General features: G+C 41.1%; 1 protein-coding gene across 1 annotated transcript in view; it reads left to right on the top strand.

Annotated features, from left to right (window-relative positions):
• Positions 1-233: 233 nt before the first annotated feature.
• Positions 234-19,474, top strand: part of wars2 (tryptophanyl tRNA synthetase 2, mitochondrial) — a 31,292-nt gene continuing 12,051 nt past the window's right edge. Inside the window, exons 1-2 of the mRNA XM_030427391.1 lie at positions 234-360; positions 18,297-18,557. Of these exons, the coding sequence (XP_030283251.1) occupies positions 256-360; positions 18,297-18,557 (366 nt within the window). The 5' untranslated portion in view covers positions 234-255. The remainder of the gene's footprint in view (positions 361-18,296; positions 18,558-19,474) is intronic.

Below are 19,474 nucleotides of genomic sequence, written 5' to 3'. Positions count from 1 at the left end.
ATGTTCACTTTTTTGTATTTTACAATTTAAAATGTTAGAATTAGAAAGTTTTGCTGATTAAATGCTTCATCAGAGCTTCATCAGAGATTTTGTATTATTTATTTATGCAATAATGGTCATTTGGAGTGTGTTAGTCACATTTACAATTAATTAGTAAAAAACGACAAAACATTCTGTCCTCATCACTGTAAAGGGCTCTGTACCTCTAGCCCTTTTGTCCTTTCTAAGCCACCGTAGTATGACGTCACAACCAAGATGGCGCTCCCCGTGCGGACTAACTTGAAGCATCTCCTCTGCTTCATACAGAAGTTTAATTCCCCGAAAAGATTCCTCTGTGCGGAGCGTAGTGCGGGAAACAAGGTACGTGCTGCGGTGAAATACTTTCTGAACTGTGACGTTTGGTTTGTCCGCTCGAAGGAGAGAGTTCAGTCTGACTGCACACACACACACACACACACACACTGACACACTGACACACTACTGAGACACTCACTGACACACAGTGAGACATAGTGGACTCCCTGTTTCCCACTGGACGGCTAAATTCATTTAGCTTCTTTTGTTGAGAGTTTGTATTCCTTTCAGTTGTGACTGTGTGTTATTTAAACTCGGGCTCTTGGTTTTATGTCTCTTCGTGGAAACTGAATGGAGGTCATATTCTCTTTTTTTGGCCCTGTAACTGTTTGAAGTGGTAGCACTCCTTTGGCAAATGTGTGAACAAACTGGCTGTTGGTGAAGGAGCATACCAACACGTCAGCTGTTAACTATCTTAATATTTACAGATGAGATGTTGTCTGTGATGCCTCTGATTAGCGAGGCTGTTTACAAGACATGCTTATGGTGACAGACTGTCCAGCAGTCACAGATATGAGATGAATGGACTTTAAGTATAGGCTAGTTAGCATATTCGTGGTGCACACATCACATTGACGTGGTGTTATGGCAGGTTGACGTCCTCTTTAATGCTTCAGCTGACAGTACCATATTCACAGTGATGGCCGTGAAATGTTTGGAGATACCATCACACACCAGTGTTTGTCAGTAAGGTCATATCCTCAACCCAGGTGCCTGTTACTAATCCCTTCATCACATGCTGCATAATAAGCTCTACTGATAAATATGGTGGGCCAGTAGATCAGCGGATATTAGTTTGTTGTGGATACATTGCTTTCTAAGTATATGCCAACTGATGAGTGACAAGAAATGGCAGTATCTGAAGTCATAGATGAAATGGTGTCACCATGACATTGTTTATCCACCAGACCACAGTGAGACATTTGTTTTTCTACAGTTAACATCTTGGTTACAGTGCAAAAAATGTCTTAGTTTAGAGAATGCACACACAACGAGGTACAGGCGCAGAAATTAAGATTCAAAATGAATACGCGTCACAGAGATCTTGTCAGGTACAATGTGCTTTACTCTCCAAACGTGTTGGGTTCTCTCCTTCATCAGACTCTAGAAATCTCATGATGAAATTTAAGGGATCCCTGTCAAAAACGTTTTTTTCGCTATTGCAGAGTACACAATTCTGTCATCCTCATGCTTCCACTGTTAAAGACTCAAGATTAATTTGTCATTATGTCATAAAATATTGTATTATTTTTTGTTGTTGTTGTAATTATCCAAGCTACATACACACTAAAAACTAAATCTATACAAGTGATTTAATAAATAATAAGTAGGTGTTTGTGACTGCTGAGGATGAGTTCAGGAGTCTCACAGCCTGATAGAAGAAGCTGCTCTGTAGTCTGGTGTTGTGGCAGCAGATACTTCTGTATCTGTTGTCAGATGGCAGCAGGGTGAACAGACTGTGTCTGGGTGGGTGTTGTCTTTTAGTATCTTTGGGCTCTGTGCAGACATCTCACTTCACTGATGTCTCTGATGTTTGTGGATGGTTCCAGTGATGTTCTGGGCAGTTTTTTTTATTTATTCCTTGATCATTTTTTTCAAATATTTCAGGATACTTTGCCAATTTCTAATTGTTTGTGTCTTGTTGTCTTTATTGGTAGTGCAATGGGGGTTTAACATTAACAACTTGCTGACAAAATGAGTTCACCAGTAACTGCTGACAAAGCATGAGTAAAAAAATTCTGGTCAGTTACCCAGAAAACCTGTGGTTATGGCTGTTCTCTGGAGCCGAATAGGATTGTTTTGACTTGCAACTCTCTATATCAGGCAAATGTTATGTTTCCCAGATGAAAAGCTTGCAGATTAAAACTTTGCACTAGTTATGACTTTGGTTCTTGGAAAATTCTGTGTTCGGCTGCTTCTTTTCCTTTGTTTTTTATTTGCAACTGTACCTAACCTTGGTTGTGATGTCCACAGTATTCGCCTTTTCGCTTTTTATTTTGTGTCGACAGACCACCACCAACACCAGCTGAGTGCAAGAAATCACAACATGCAAAGTTTCTTCTTGGCAGGGACTGAAAGTGCTTCAGCAAATGTGCAGTGGAAAAAATAATGCTTAAAGCGCTAGTCCGTTGCTTTCAAGCGTAACAGTCTCTTCAAACTGTAACATACGTAGGGAATACTTGTGGATTTTGTAGCAGGAAGTTTTGGTATATAAAACAGCTGCATTTAGTTTGACATCAGAAAGTGATTTCAAAGACTGAAGAACCTCAACTACAACTGTCAGCTTTGGTGTCAGTTGCTCTTAATCAAACAGTTTTTTTTCTTAGAGTTTAGATGAAAGCAAACACAGTTCTGCCCAATCCCTAGGGGAAAGGCATTCTGGGAAATGGAGGAAATAATAAGCTTAAGTTGAACTAACTATGGCAAGTTGAAGTACAACATGTTTCTCCATAAAAACAATTACACAACATCACAGTAACATCACCACAAGAATTGAATGGCGTTGATTATTTAGTGATTATATTTGACTTAAGCTGGCTTAAGCTTTACAGCCAGAAAATGACGTTATCATTCTTCATGTGGAATATCATGGTTCTTGAACAAGTGTGAATCACACATTTTGGATTTGCTTCCCAGCTGAGTGCCACATCACATTTCTAATTGTAAATCTTTAAGCATATTGAATTTATTTGTGCATTTTATTTTCCTAGTCTGGCATGTGACATTATACCGTCAGTAGCACTCCTTGAGTATACATTTTTATTTCAGTGGATTCAATAAAACACGCCTACAATAACTCACTCGAGCCTGTTCTATCATTTCACGGCTGCCTTGGAGTAGCAAATGGGGTGTTAAGGCAAACAATGAGTCCCCTGGTACATGTAAGAATAACCAGTTCATTTTAGTAAAACTACGATGCTAATTATTGAGCTGTTCTTGCATTATGGTGCAGTTAAAAACCTCAACCGTCAGCCCAAAGACCTGTTGCTGGTTGATGTACGAGCTGTAATACAGTATGCACGTTCACTGCTGTCCCGTCTGTATTTTGTTAAGGCAAAGTCTCTGGAGAGGCTGGAGAGGTGTGTGACGAGAGGGGAGGAAGGGGTGGAAGCGGGGGACTCAAAAAGCATCACAGCAGTGCTTCATTACCAGCAATAACACCAGAAATGAAGTGTTGGTTTTCATTTGTTTTAATTTTCTCCAAATGTGGAAGGCTGACTGCAAACACCGGCACACTCACAATGCCCTGAGGTGTGATGTGCGTCAAACAAGACGCTTTTTGGAGGTTTTTCTGCACTGGAAAATGTGTTCAAAAAGTGACTGAACCTCAGTGGACTGACACAAAGATGAAGTGTGACCTTAGTCAGATGCTTTGAATTTTGAGAGAAATGTTTGTGAGAAAACTGTGGATTGCTTTTCAAAATCTTGTCACTTCAAGTTAGGATTTGCTGTTAATGTCCCTCTGTCTTTGACAGCAATGAAAAATTGAAGTGCTGGCCGAGTGACAGGATTTTTTTTACAGCAGATCAAAACATATCACAGCTATAGTGTGTTCTGGGACCACCTAGTTATTGCCATTGCTGATAAGTCAATTAATTAAAAGAGATGTCATTATAAGGGCTTTGGCTTTGAAAGACATGGGAAAGGCTGGGAAGGTCTAATAAAAGAATATTGAGTTGCAGTATGAGAAATATAGGATGCATTAGTTTTTTTTTTATCTTTTCACATGTCTCTTATGATTTCCCCAGCTTTATAAAAGCACAATACTAAATTGCATTTAAAGCTGGGGTTGTTAGGATTGTTGAAACCAGCAAGAGCAAGCAACATTTTAAAGGTATTCAATCGTAACATTCAGCCACACCTGCAGGCCTCCCTCCACAGAGCCACTCCTCCAAAATACTTGAACGCTCACTGCTTGACTGTCCCTTAGCTCTTGTTGGCTAGCAGGAAGTTAGCTGCTAGTTTGCTACGTTAAACAAGCTCTCTTTTCACTTATTTGTTTAATAGATTTATAAATAAATGTTTAATCCACAATCATATAAACACAGGCAAAATAGTCAAAATTAACACACCTCAGTTATAAAAAGCTTGCCTCCTTACTGCTGTAGGTTTGTGGGCTTTGTGCTAAATTGATTAGCTGCTGCTGCTCTGTTCTTTGGCTCAGGGGCTGTGTGCTTTGTGCCACTGTGTTATTGGCTGAAGGACAGTCTGTCGCTGTCGTTGCTCTTCACTCATTCTTTAGCTCAGGGGCTGTGTGCTTTGTGCTAGTAAGTTAGCAAGTCGCTGAACAACAGGCGTAAAATTCAGCACTGGTAGCTATGTTATTGTTAGACTTTTATTTCCTGAAAAAAAGGAAAATTGTCCTTTTTAGATTTTTATTCTAATGAGGTGCGTGTGAACACACCATGACATCCTTATCAGTTGCCTTAAGAAGCTATTTATATTGTAGAGTTTAGGAAATGCACCTGAATGTACCATGAAGTCCTTCCTAGCATTGTGGAACAAAAAAAACAACTTCTAGGATAATTTACCAACCATAGCTTTAATTTTATACTGCACCAAAAATAATACACAATTCAAGTGGTATTAGTTCACATGTTTTACAATATATGGTATCTTGACCAAATATTAATTAATTAATCTTTGTAGCTCTGCATTAATTAATGTATTGTAACAAGCAAAAATAACTGTTATAGTGTTTGCCCAGAAATGAGAGGAGTGTACTCTTTACAACCGTACTGCTTTACACTAACCCTCAGCTTCATGTCAGCTGTGAATACAGGGCTCCGCATCCGTCCAGCCATGCCTTGCCTGTGGTCCTCATATTGACTGATATCAGTCATGTCAGCCCTGGGCTCCAGGAAAGAGGAAGTGACTTCTAATGTGCTTCTCTGTTCTCCTCTGCTCCAAATTCACTTACTCGGGTGTCAGCTAAAACCATTAGAGCCGCTCCCGCACCACATGGGAGAGGCAGGCGAGAGCAAGGAAACATGGCCTCCCCTTTGAGGATGTTCATTAACTGCCCTATTTATTTTCAACTGTCAGAAAAAGCCCGCTAATTCTCAACAGTCCCCTCCGTGTAATTAGGTCTGTCGTAGTCATTCTCCAGCCAGGACCCTCACTCAGACGCTTTGCACATTACTTATTTCTTAAAACTATCCCATATGTCAACGTATCCCTTTTTTTTATATTCAAATCTAGCTAAGTCGAATTACAGAATCAGCATGTAGCTGTGCGCCCACAGTGGTGCCAGGGGAATCGTTCTAGTTTTCCTGTGTTTTAGTCCGTGCCTGATCCAGCGTCTTTTGCTGAACGTCTGACATTTTTAATTAAAACGTACCAAGTATCTGGTATCGTGCCATCAAGCTGAGCTCAAGTCAACAGGCGCTGCCGCTGCAGGGGGAAATTACAGAGAGGCTGCTGGTGGAGGTTTGCCGTGAGTGCTACCATAATTACATATTGATAAATTTATGAAGTGTGCACCAGTTATTTTTTGCTGTCTTGTGACTTTTATGTGTTTTTCGGGTATTATTAGCTCTCCTGTCAGTCATTTGTTTCCTGTAAGTGAAATAAAATTTAACATGTCCATTGTCAACACAGAAGAAGGAAGTGGTAGAATGAAACTGTTTGAAACAATTTGGAAGGACCCACTGAATGGAAACAAGTAGCTCTGGCATGAGTGTGTTTATTTTACAGTGAAAAAAAATTACCTATGAATTAAGCTAGTCTTGGCTTTTCCAGCTGCACACAGCTGCTTTCGATGTGATCCTTGATATATTGTAGGCAAACTGTTTTGGTTTGAAAGACCTGAACTTACAGTAAAGTTTTAGTCTGTTACACAGGTCTAATTTGTCCTTAGAAAGGTGATTAATCTGCTGTTTATCAGGCCTGATATGTAACTTGTTGATTTGAGATGACAGTCAGTGGCCAATGAGTGCTCATGTTGTGTGTATAGTGTGTGTCGTCCCACATGCCAGTGCCAAAACGGAAAAACTGAATTTCCATTGCATTTACATTTAATGGACAAGTATCTGAATCTCAATGAGTCATACAGAAGTCGAATACATACTAGCTTACATTTCTTGTAGCTTAGGCATACTGTTGCCATTTCTGAAAATGTATGGAACATTATCCTAAAGCACTTATCCCAGCCCAAAGTACATTCAAAGCTTTTGTTGAGCCATTTTGAGTACAGACATTGATTTTGTTTTGTTTTTTAAAATCTTATAAGCTGAATATTCCCCAAGGTGACAGAAGCTCTGTAAATGCTTCAAAATGGCAAAAAAAGCCATTTGTGACCTCCAGATACCCCGGCCTAGGAGGGGCCAAAGCTCAACATAGTTGTTTTTTGCTTTATTTACACTGACTTAGTATATAAATGACTTAGAATAAAATAAGGAAAAAAACAAGCGCTTATGTGTAGAGGCAACAGCCTTTTTCAGTGTGAGTTCAAAATGCATAGAAGTGCATACACTTTCATAATTTCAAAGTTTAGGGCTTTTAAAACTGTACGCGATATTTTGCTGGATTTAAGATCTCAAACGCTACATATCGCATCAATCATCTATTGGTTGGCATGTAACTGGCTCAGTAGAGAGTAGAAAGAAGACATAGTTGGTCATTTGTTTACATTAACACTCATTGGTTGTTCTAGACTCTAGGGCAGGCATAGAAGCTCTTATCTACGCAAATGAGCTGTCAATCGACCAGCTGCCATCTCATGATCTGTGGTGTTGAGTGAGGAGTGTATCACCATTAATCAGTTTGCATGAAAAGAATGATGAGAATTTATACTCTCTAATGATGTATGGCAGGAATATACACTTACATTAGCCTATTTGCTTAGCTGTGATTGTATTGTTTGGCAAAAATTAGCCACACATGGAACTTACTTATAAATTTAGAAAGAGTCATAATTGATCTTCTTTGTTCAAGGTGTCTCTTTTGTATTAATGGTTCATGGGGAAAATTATTTTTTGCAATACCACGAGAGGCCATAAGGTAAAACTGGAAACCACTTGGACTTCCTGGATTGTAAAACTGGTACTTGAAGAGTCCATTTAATGATTTTGATACAACAGCCTGCACTGTTTCCAACAGTTTGAAAATGATTGATTAAAATTTCCATGAAAAACCTCTTGAAACAGTAGATGACCAAACAATCTTACAGTTGGGTCCATTCAGCAGCTGCCCTGGAGCTTTCGATCATGACAGCCCTTTAATGGAACTGTAGCTGTTCAAATATCAGCATCTTCCCTTGAATAGATTTAGGAATTTCTCCGTTTTTTTTAACATTATTGGAAACATTTTAATTAATCAAAGTACTCAGCTCAATAACATTCACATCAAAGGTGTTGTTTAGACATTTTAATGCAGAAATGTTACATAATACATCTTAAAACGTTTTTAGTAAGACATTCTATAATGTGCTGTGGTACTTCTGTATTATTCTTATTTTGCACATGCTTACTCGTTGTTTATAATTACATCAGCAGGTAATGTGATACCTTATTTGATACAATATCAGTTGTCAGTGTTTGTCACTTCTCATAAACTAGAAAAGTCATTAAACGTTTAGTTTCTAACGAGCCAGATTACAGCTTCCTGTCTTGAGTAGGCACAGCTCCTCTTGGTTATCTCCCCCCAGGCAGTATTGAAGTCTGGTTCCTTCAGAAGCTGCAGCCTGTTAGGGCTGGAGGCTGGAGCTGCCTCCCCTCCTGGTTATTTTTGGAGCACCGTCGGGCCCTGTCTGCGGGGAGTGCTGTTTTTGAAGGGCCTCCAGTACCATTAATCAGCCGAGGGACCCCACGGCGCGAGTGGGCCCCGAGCCCTGGCCCGCCACACTGCAACGTTCTGTTCCTGTACCCCCGCTCTCCGCACAGTGTGAAACTCAGAGGAACCTCATCAATCTCACCTGTCCCACACGTCAACCGCAGATTTAATCAAACGCTCCTTTTGGGCCTTCCCCTCTGCTCCCCCTCCAACACACTCACTGGGAGGAAAAAAAGAAAAAGAAAAAAAACTGCCAAAGTCTTGACTGGGCGAAAGTCACACTTTTATTCTTATTTATTTTTTTCCCACATTGCCTCCTCCATCACTTTCTTTTTATTTTTTCATTCTCCTTTCTTATCCACCACTGCATTTCGTAATTTTGTTGCCTGTGCGAGTGAGTTTGTATGCATTCATGTGTGTGCGTGTTTTCTCTGTGGTCAAATGCACTTTGTTTCAAGCTGTGGTGTGTTCCCACATTGGCTAAACACACACATATGCGCACATGCTTTTAGGGATAAAGGGGGGGGTAATACAGTAAACCCCATTTCCTACTTGATACCTCACTGAAGTGCAGCTCTGCTGGTCGCCAGCGTTAACAGGTCCCAAAGCGAGAAAGAGACAGAGATGAAGAAAGATACAGAGGAGTGGGGGAAGGCGTGTCAAGGTGCATTTCAGCATGATGCCCGTGTTAATGGGGTGCGGGTGCCTAGAACAGAGGAGGAACACTGGATCTTATGTGTCTGATGCCCAGCGGGAGAGCCATGAAAGTCCTCCATCCATTGGCCTGTCTCGGTGCAGCCCCGGTCAGATCGGGAGCTTTTCCCCGGCCCACAAAGAGCTGATGGTAATTCACAGCGGGGCAAGCAGTGACGATCCCCGAGGTGGTTTTGAGATGTGTTGAAATTGGCGCGGTTAAATGGCGGTGACCGTCGGCCCGCTCATCAGCCCCTTGGTGAGAGAGATGTCAGTGGGCCACTCCGGGACTCCCAGGCTCTGATATGATGTATGAGCCCCGAAAAGAAGCCCAGAACAGGCCTGAGAAGAGAAATCTACTGTTTTGCGGGTTCTAACTCCACTGAACCGCGGCTGTGATTAATAACATTGAGAGGAATGTAAATGTGGGTCTGGACATGCCAGTGGTCATTGTGAGTCAGTTCTGAGCTTAACATGTCCTTTTTACTGAGCATGCTTTAGCAACACCTTGAATGAAACCTTTTTTTTAGAGTGACAGCTACTGGAAGGTGAGTTACATCAAGCAAAAACAATCAACTACTGAATGAAAGAAACATATTAAGCCTACGAGAATAGTATTCAGACAGGCCATGAGTTTCCGTTTAAGGGCCAGATTTATAAAAAGTTTGCTTTACTAAAAGACGCACATGCAGTCTGCAGTTCACTTGTGTGAATCTCGTGGATACTTTACACCAGGGGTCAGATGCCTGAAACTCTTTCATGACTAAATCTGTGCACAAAGACAGAAATATGCCATTCTTTTTCGTCTGATTTATCGAGCTGTGTGCATTCCTGATTCTGTTTATAAATCTCAACCAGTGTGGAAACTGGGGAAAGTGAATCAGCTCTTACAGTTACCTATAAATGGCCGTAGAAACGTAGAAACCCCTTCAGCATATTGATACTTGTGTTTGCTCCACCTCTCATTAACATTGTCATTGAGAAGGACTGCAAGGAGGAAAAGATCAACAGATTGTGTTGCATCGGAGAAGTTCTTCAACAGTTTTTATAGTAGCTGTCATTGCATGCGACCATTGCTAACAACTAAAGCCAATTACTAGGAATGTAATGGTACGATACTACGATATAAAAAGGAAAAGATGACTTGAACAATGTCCTTGAATAATAAATGTGATGTGTTCTGTATTTATTATTTTGCATACAGTGTATACAATTTTTCACTTAAGGTACTTCTGCTCTCCTTCTTTAGTAAAATAAAAGTAGCCGGCCATGACCTATGCATGTTTAAAAAGTTGCCAGCAGCCGAGCTGATACAGGGGACAGCAAAAAACGGCTCTGGAGAATGAGTGAAGACGTCAGTGTGTCGGTGTGAGGAGGTCATAGTATATGAAAAAAATGTTCACTGTGGAAAACAGACAATAACAGAGTGTCTTTGTGAGCTAACAGTATAAGTGAAGAATTGGGAATAAAACCAATGAAGCCAACCAATCAGAGGTGGAGTGGGGCGAGTTTTATGAGAACGAGTCTTCTTGAGCAGTATGATTGGGCACTCTGCTGTTCAGACAGAACAATATAATGTGAAGGAAACAGGAGAATGCATTCATACTGATTTCCCTTGTTAGATCCATGAGTTTTACAAGCAAAATGACCCCAAGATATGTTGGTAAATATCGTCTCAGTCCCATGACGGAATCGCATCCAAAATTCGGTATATTGTTACATCCCTACTATTTACAGTGTAGGCACATGTACCATCACAGTGGTAACTCAGTCATTTTGATTACAAATTAGAATGAGGATCAATGGGTAATTCCTAGATCTCATTTTAAGACAGACTTTACGAAGTGCTGAACAATGCAGGATCAAATTAACTTCATTAACAGGGAAGTAATTCAACACTTAATATTGATGTATTGGCCGATATGAAAATGATAGAGGATCCATATGTTTACTTAATTGTTCTCTAGCAAACCTGGTGAAAAGAATCTGCAGGCATAACATTCACTTCCCTCATTGAAGTGGTTGCAGGGCTCTGGAGGTTGAAAAGACGAGGCAAATTTTATTTCCATGGAATCCTGGAAGAAGCTTATTTCTGGAATTGTGGGAAACACAGTGATGATTCCACAGGAAGAAGACAGTCTATTTGTCTTAAATGAAGTGAATCGGATTCAGTTCACCATTGTTTTCCATTTAATAACGCAGCTTGTGCATAGATCTGGTCATGTTAATACTTTTTTGATGGGCTGTCTGATATATTCTTTCCACTAGTGTTGTTACTTGATGTGAGCTGTCAAATTCATATGGACAGACACCTTCACAGCTTAACCGATGTTGATGTAGGCAAAGACTCCGACACGTGTGGACATACGTCTATGTTTGCACACGACCTCTGTCCCAATGGAGATTACCACACACATACGCACACAGACAAATGAACACATATTCCCGGAAAGGTACTGAAAGTGTGAAAACATGGCCTTTTAGTGTATGTATCCTTCTAGCTGTTGCTGTTAATGTCACACACACGTGGTGTGTAATGCATCCAGCATATGGCAGACGTGGTTGAAGAAAGCTTTCGCCACCTTAGCAACGATGCAGTTTGTCAACCGCTCAGTGTTAAATATGAGGAAAGAACAACCAGTGTTTCTCGCGTCTGCTAGCTTTTATCAACAGGCATCCAATGACTGTGAAAGGGTTTGGCGGAGAAAAAATTGTGAAAGGAACATGACCATAAATTTACTCTTTTACTAAACTATACTGGACAAGGAAATATTGTATCTTTTTTATTTCTTTTATTTTTCTATTTTGGTAGTTGAGGATCAAGTCCTGCCCACTGTTGCTCAAATGTTTGTCTCAAAGAAATCTCAATGTCCAGAAAATTGACACTATTGCTAACGGCCTGGCTCTAGCTATGGCAATGTGGTTCTACCAGCTAGTTAGTTGCCCAGAGGTTGAACTTTTTGGTCCAGACTGAAATGTGTTGATGACTGTTGGATGTTGTGGTGGGCAATATCATGATATTTTTTCTCCAGGTTCACCATTTAATCACAGCATCGCATAACAGATAGTTCTTTCTGGCACAAGCTCTTTACCTGCCAAGCTGCTAGTTATAGCTCACATTGCATTATTGACATCACCCAAGGAAGAGCTGCAGGATGTAATTTGTGCAGTCAGCATAGTCATCACTTTGTTTGTTCATGTAGCCGATATCTGCTAGCCAATGAGGCTATGTGGAGTTTGAAACAGAAGTAAGACATCATTAAAAACCACAATCTCTTTGAATAGCCTGAAAAGGAGACTGTGGACATTTTCAAGTTTGATTATGATCTTAAATCGTTGCCCACCACTATTTGGATGGATTTCCATGAGACATAGTACATTAGAAACTTTAATCTGGGGCTATTATCAGGTCAAAATTGAAATTTTTCCTATACTTCATGACTTTATACCCGCAAAACCGACATTGCCATCGGCCTCAGCTTCAAATTCATTACAGAGCTAATCCATACATTTTAGCATGCTGATGTACCTCAAGGCACCAGTACAGCAATTTACAGTCGAACAGAACTTGTCCACTGGGCTTTGACGACAGGAGTTTTGGGCCAATTTGATAGAAATTGTCCCCTCCTGACAATCAGAGGAGAAATCTGGCGTGGGACCTTGGTTGATACCAATGTTTGGACCAGATTATCTGTTGATATGAGGTCTTTAAAGATCCAGTCTTAAAACTCCCGAACTGGTCGCAAACTCGTCTCATGTTTGATACTGGCAGCTGAAGGTGGCTGCCAAGCAACAGTAAACATTCTAGCCCTTGAAGCTAATGTTAGCTAGAATGCTGCTTTTGGGTGAAACTTGGGTGAAACTTCTTGTCTCCTATTTTCTCATTCAGTTTAGCCACCTGCAAGTTGCACACTGTCAGTTTCCATTTTGTTTACATCTGCTTCCCCATGGGATCATTGAATCACAGGACAGATAATGGCTTCTGGACTGGACTGACGTGTTCAAGTGTGTTGCACCACTGGCCACAACCTCACCAGGGATGTTGCAGCAGGTGTTGATTATCAGCTATAGAGAGCTAAAGTCACGCCCTATCCGGTTTCCCTCATGGGACCTTATTTAAGAAAAGATATATATTGTAGTTAATTGATAGAGACAAATAATTTTTTATCCTGTTTGACTTTTGCCATGAACTACACATTTAATGTTTGTAATATTATTTTTTGACTTGAGAACATCAGTTTGTTATCAAACTATTGAAATATCAGACTGGGTAAATACGTAATTATAAAGACTACACAGCCAACAGTCATATTAGGGATGTTGTCCCATCAAACAGTCAACAAAACCTGTAACATAGACATTGAAGAGCTGGTCCTGTATATTAGCAGCTCACAGAACTGACCAACTCTCCTTTCACATCCCTGCATTTGTCAAAATGGAATGATGCATTGTGAATTTTAATATTTTTTAGTGCCTTATCTATGCTGAGTTAGTGGCCATGACGCGTTGAGCAAGACGATGTAGTTCACTGAGCAGTTTAACAAAAATCTAGATGATATTTTACTTTATTTTACTGACAAACCGCGACTTTATTGATCTAGCAAGTAATCTTTTTAATTGACAAATTGTGATTCATGACACAGGTCAGGCGGGATCAGAATAGTATTTGTCTCTCTCCATTGACTACTTTGACTACTATTTCCAAATAAGATCCCATAGGGTCCACTGGAAGGGGTGTGACTTTGGCTCCCTTTCAAAGGCAAAACACCTGCTGTGACATCACTTAGAGAGGTGTGGCCAAAAGTGCAACATGCTTCAAATATTTCAGTCCAACAAACCGTCTCTCAACAGTCCTCTGCCTTAAAATAAACAACTCTACTTTAGACAACAGTTTGAGCAGAATGTCGTCTGTCCAGGATGTTGTTCTGAACAGAGAGAAGCAAGCAAAGAGCAAAGTAAAGAATGAAAATGTAATCAAAATCAAATTTAAATAAAATAAATCTTCATTTCCAGTGTTCTCTTTTGTAAAAACGCGTTCAATGTGATCATAAACGCTTAAAGTGTATTTGATTTGTTTTACTGGTATTTTTTTTTTTTACAAGCCACAAGGTGTCATTTTACCTCCAACACATGAAGTCAAGCACTCTGCAACTATGTGAATATTGATATAAATCCACTTTAATGTAGTCCATGGCCAAACTATGCTAGATGACAATATTTTATTACTCTTGGCCTTGCAGTGCAGTATTCATTACACACATTAATTGCTTTACAACATTTGCTGTCTCCTCTGTCATCACACAGTAGTTGATTTACTTCCTTGTGTAACCTACTTTTTCTCCCAACAGCTATAGAGTCACATGTTTAAAGACACTTTCCTCTGACTAAAAGTAACATGGAGGTGTGTAGCGTAATGCGTGATAGCACGATTGCCCAGTGGCTAGTTAGCTGTGGCGTTGACTCTCATTTGACACTCGATTGGCTCAAATGACACCATTACCATGTCTGCATGGCTAATGGCTTCCCCTGGGGGATGGAGCAGAGGGGGAACATGCGTTTGGCGTGTCGGCTCGAGGTGAGAACACACATGAGCCAGACTCGGGGCCCCGTCCGCACCCAAATCAATCCTGACACCTCTTAAGAGGCTCTCAGCATCAATGGCACTCCAGTGCAATTACCCTGTCGGTAATGACATAAGCACCCAGTTCCTTCCTGCCTCCCTCTTGCCATGCAGCAACCAGCTCCCTCAGGCCAGTAGATGGAGACTTTGTGGACTGGGCTGGCCTCAGAACAGTTGTTATTTGATCCCTCAGGGCTGAGAGATGGAGAGGCTCTGGGCCACACTGGTGAGAGCCCAGCTGTTATCTGATCTCAGAGGCTGTGCCGAGCCTGTCCCTCAGTCAGATTGAATGTGATGGTGTTCAGCTAGCTGTCAAGATAACTGATTTCTCAGCAGTGACTGAAGAGGATATCCTCTGAAAGCTTCAGGTTTTTAATGATTAGTTATGATAACCTTGAAGAGTGCAGCCGGGAAACATATGATCGCCAGTCAGATCTGAGGTGATAACACAGAGATCCCATGGGTTTTATGGGGGAACATTTTGAAACGCTCTGCCCTGTCCAGCTGTTGCTGTTTACAACCCATCATCACATCTCACGGCAAGCTAACACAAACTTAACCTTAACAGATTTGTGGGTCATTTTCATTGAAAGTCATTGACAACGATTTATAAACAATAAGATGTACTGTTTATTTCTAAACAATTTGTTAGATGAGAGAATTGGGAGAGAGTTTAGATTTGATTGAAAGCTGATGATTTCAACGTTCTGCACTTTTTCATCCGGCAGGAGTCCACAGATACAGTTCAATGAGGTCATATTATAGAAATTAAATTTTCATACTTTTACTGGGGGGTCCTAATAGAATAGGTTTACTTTAATTTATAGCAATCAGAGGCAGAGTAGGGCGGGTCATGGCGAGCCAGGTAGTGTGATCTAAAAGGATGTTGCTACAGCAGCAGCAACTGTTTGTCTGCTGACTGACTGAAGTGTATATGTTTTATAATGAATATTTACAAATATATATTTATATAATACCTGTTACACAGTGACACATGTAAGTTAGAGAAGTAAAGGCTTGACTTCAAACCAGGTGTTTCAGGCAGTGCAGGAGTGGACTTTGGGCTTTTTCACTTTGCAGACCTTTTACAATCACAAACATGCTGCATGACACAATATGGATAAGGCAATAACACAAAAAGCACAATATGACCTCTTTAAGTGACCAAACTACTATTTAGGATATCAATGCAACATCTTTGCCCTTCACTGTATATATTTGACCTCTTTCTTGGGTTTCTTCAACATTTTTATTTAACTAGTATTTAAGTAATATTGATAAAATATAAACAATATGAATGGTCCTCAAAATACTCGACAACTGGGCCAAATTAGTGACAATTGTGTGACGCAATCAAAACCTCAAAAACAGTTCCAGACCATGTGGTAAGATTGTTTTGTCGATTGTTAAACCCATCTTTTATTTCTCTCTTGCAAATTGACTCAATTTACTGCCTAACCCTCCTCATTTATTTCAAAGAGGCCACTGTGTTGGCACGCAGAGAGCTAGGGCAAACAATATGTTGGGTCGTTGAACTCAACTTTTGCTGCAGTCAGGAGCCCCAGCAGCTCAGTTGGTAGAGCAGGGGTCCCATGTCTTTGTCCTTGTTGCTGTGACCCAGGGCTCAGGGCCAACCTGTGGTCCTTGCTGCTTACCACATGCCACCCCATCTGTCTCTGGTCCGTTTCATGTCACCCCGCTGAGCTGTCCTGTTAATAAAGCCACAAAGGCCACTGCACTTCAAACCAAATAGGCACATATATTACATTACTAGCCAGCAACATAGCTCTAGGGATGGCAGCGTCAGTTGGTTGGAGTTGTCGTTCCACCACTTTGATTTACACTGAAAAATCTCAGTCTAGACCGAAGTGGAAGAAGCTGATGGAGATCCTAATAAACTAAGAAGCACCTACTGAATTGATTGCCATGAAATTTTGAACAGACATTCATGTTCCCTTCAGGATGAATCATACGTTTTTGGTGTCCCTTGACATCAGGTGCCAGTTTGTCAAATACTCTAGTTTACAACCAAATACCTCTAAAACCAGTGACATTTCCATCATTCTCAGATGCACTTTGGGTTTGAGCATGCTAAAAGCTATAAGATACTGAGCATGATTAACATTGTACCCGCCTAATGTCAGTACTTTTTATATTGTCATTGTTAGCATTTAGTTAAAAGACCTGCTATGCCCAAATGTAGGCTCACACACCTAGCTGCTAACATGGCTGTAGACAATTAGACTTGTTCACATGCATGTCACACTTCTGTTTGGTATTTTGGTGGTGTTAAAATCACTAAGAGTAGTCATAGATTTGTCTATCTTGCTGAGCATGAAGTATAGTATTATTTTCTACAAAACTGCATTTCCTGATTTGTAGTTCATCTTAGCTCCAGTACCTGTAGCGCACACATCTACAACACTTTCCAATTTTGTAAATACAATGCTATTTTCAGGCTGAACATATTTTTAGTATATTCAAAAGTCCAAGCATTGCTGGCCCCTCAGCCCCACCTGGATTTTGTAGACTTTGTGTAGTTGTAATCCCTCTCCACGGGAAGGTTCATATAATATCTGCAACATATTCCACCTCACCATCCCAACAAGGATATGATCCCTCACCTGAAAGTTAGAGCGCACAGCCAAGCCACAGCACTACGCCTCTGCCGGGAACTGAGGCCCGGCCTCCATGGTGGTCAGGCAAATGTGTGTCATCTAGGCGCCAAACACTTTGTCTTTCTAACTGCTCAACAAAAACACCAAGTTCTAGTCTGCGTCTTTGTGTTTTTCTGCTCTGTCAAAGCTCTAATCTACTGTGTAATGGCTTTGGTGAAGAAGCCCTAGGTTTTGGATGCCATTGCGGTTTCATGTCTCATGACAGGTGCCGCTCTGCTTGCCCTCTAATTGTATCATGTGGTGCTTGGTGCCACAAGCAGTGGTTAAGACTCTCTCAGCAGGGCCAATTGAAAGCCAAGGTTCAGTGGAGTGGGCCATTGCCAGATGAAATGAGGCGGTCTGGCCTGGCCAGCCTCTGCAGAAAGAGAAACACAATGTTTGCCCAATGATCCAAACACAACGAGTGATCTCCCCGTTTCTCCCAGAGGGGATGAGGAGCCCACTGCTGTCCTCGCTCCAGCTCTGTTAAAAAAGGTCCTTGTTGTAATGTTGGTGGTATGGTGGGCTGCATGTCGTATGGATTATTTGATATTTCTGTGGTTCTGCCTCCACCTCCCCTCTTAGTGTTTCTCGCTGATGTGGTAACAGAGGCCTTGAGCTTGGCTGGACGAATGCTAATTATTATTGTTGGCCAGGGAGGTGATGCATTCTTTGTGCCGGATGTGTTTGGGAGAGAACAGAGGTGTTAGCCATGGAGTTAGCATCTCAGTAATACAAGCATGACCACTGCTGGCCTCCAACCTGTCAATAGTTTAACACTGACACTTCAGTCTCTGCAGGCTTCTTTTTAGTTGTGACTTTCTCACCTTTTCTCCTTCACCCTCTCTCTCCAAATCCTACCGTCTCCTCACCATTTGGATGAGTTTTTCTTCCCGTCCATTATCTAGTCTTAAATCAACATATCATGACTGCATTCTACTGTACTGTTATGCCGAGCACATAAGACATGATTTATGTATGTATGGCACTAGCACAAATAAAGGTGTGGGTCAGACTATGAAACATCTTTTAAGGTGCTTTATGTCTTTAACGTGTCATGTTTCAGATACTAGAGATGTCCTCCTCAAAATCAGGCAGAGCCTTGGTCAGCAGGACACCATCAAAACCCATTTTTCACAAATTGAAAATTGACAGTGTGCCAATAAAACTTCCCTGAGCATACCCGTTTTCTTTCCCAGGAGTCTCCAGAAGGTGGCCGCGTATTCTCAGGGATCCAGCCAACTGGGGTGCCTCACCTCGGCAACTACCTGGGTGCCCTGGAGAACTGGGTGGCCTTGCAGAACCAATATCCTTCAGTGCTCTACAGCATTGTGGACCTGCACTCCATCACCCAGCCTCAGGACCCAGCCGACCTCCGGAGAAACATACTGGACATGGCAGCCAGCCTGTTGGCTTGTGGCATTGACCCAGAGAGAGCAATACTCTTCCAGCAGTCTCAGGTGCGCAGGAGAGGAATGATGGATGTCTGCTGTGTTCCATTCAGATTAGTATTTAGATTTTCCCAGCTGGTTTTAGTTGGTCAATTTAAAAAAAAAAAGAAAAAAAGAACAATAAATAAAAGAACAATAAACACGATCCTTACAGGATTTTATTTGCCTGGCATGAAATTGCAACATTGTATCATAGCTGTTCATCAAATTGTCACAAAAGATAATCTGCAGTATTTGTTTCCATGGACACTAATTTGACATTCTTTTCATGCTCTTACTATGACTATCTTTGGTGCCAGCACCGCATTGCTTTGACTAAATGAAACAATGCATTTATGAATCATTCTGTCATTGCAGGGAGGCATAGAAAGTCCAGGATTGTCACACCAGAATCCAGGGTTTACGTCTGTTCTTTAATTTAGGCAATAGAAGCTCTTTGGTTAGGAAATGCTTTCTGTTCGTCAAACAGTCATTTCACACCGGGCAAAGAACCCCAATAACAAACACTAACATCTGGCTTTTGTCTTCAGTCTGAAAGGGTACAATCGGCATTCACTCCCGGGACAGGTAGCACTAATCACAGAGGTTTATCACCTCCAGTTCTGGCAATTGTTCCCCTTGTCAGGGGTGATGCTATGATGCATGTTGAGGTAAGGGCTGCTGGCTTGTTAATACTTTTCCATGCAACCCAGTTCAAGCAGCACTTGAAACTTGTTTAGTCAGTGCTGAGTTTGAGCAACCTCTTTAAGATTGTCGGTGCTTTCCGTGTCTACCCGATCTTTGCCAGCTGCCTGATCAATACTGAGCATGTGCAACTCTCAACAGAGATAAAAAAAAGTCTTACTCCTTAGCTACTCATCAGCCCAGGGGAAACAACGTGTCTAAATCAGATTGTTATTAAGACCTTCCTCTGGATGTGACCTGAT

This window comes from Sparus aurata, chromosome 9 (assembly GCF_900880675.1).
Source record: "Sparus aurata chromosome 9, fSpaAur1.1, whole genome shotgun sequence".
Classification (NCBI taxonomy): Eukaryota; Metazoa; Chordata; class Actinopteri; order Spariformes; family Sparidae; genus Sparus; species Sparus aurata.
Note: the sequence above shows the minus strand (reverse complement) of the source record. Positions and strands in the feature narration are given on the sequence as shown.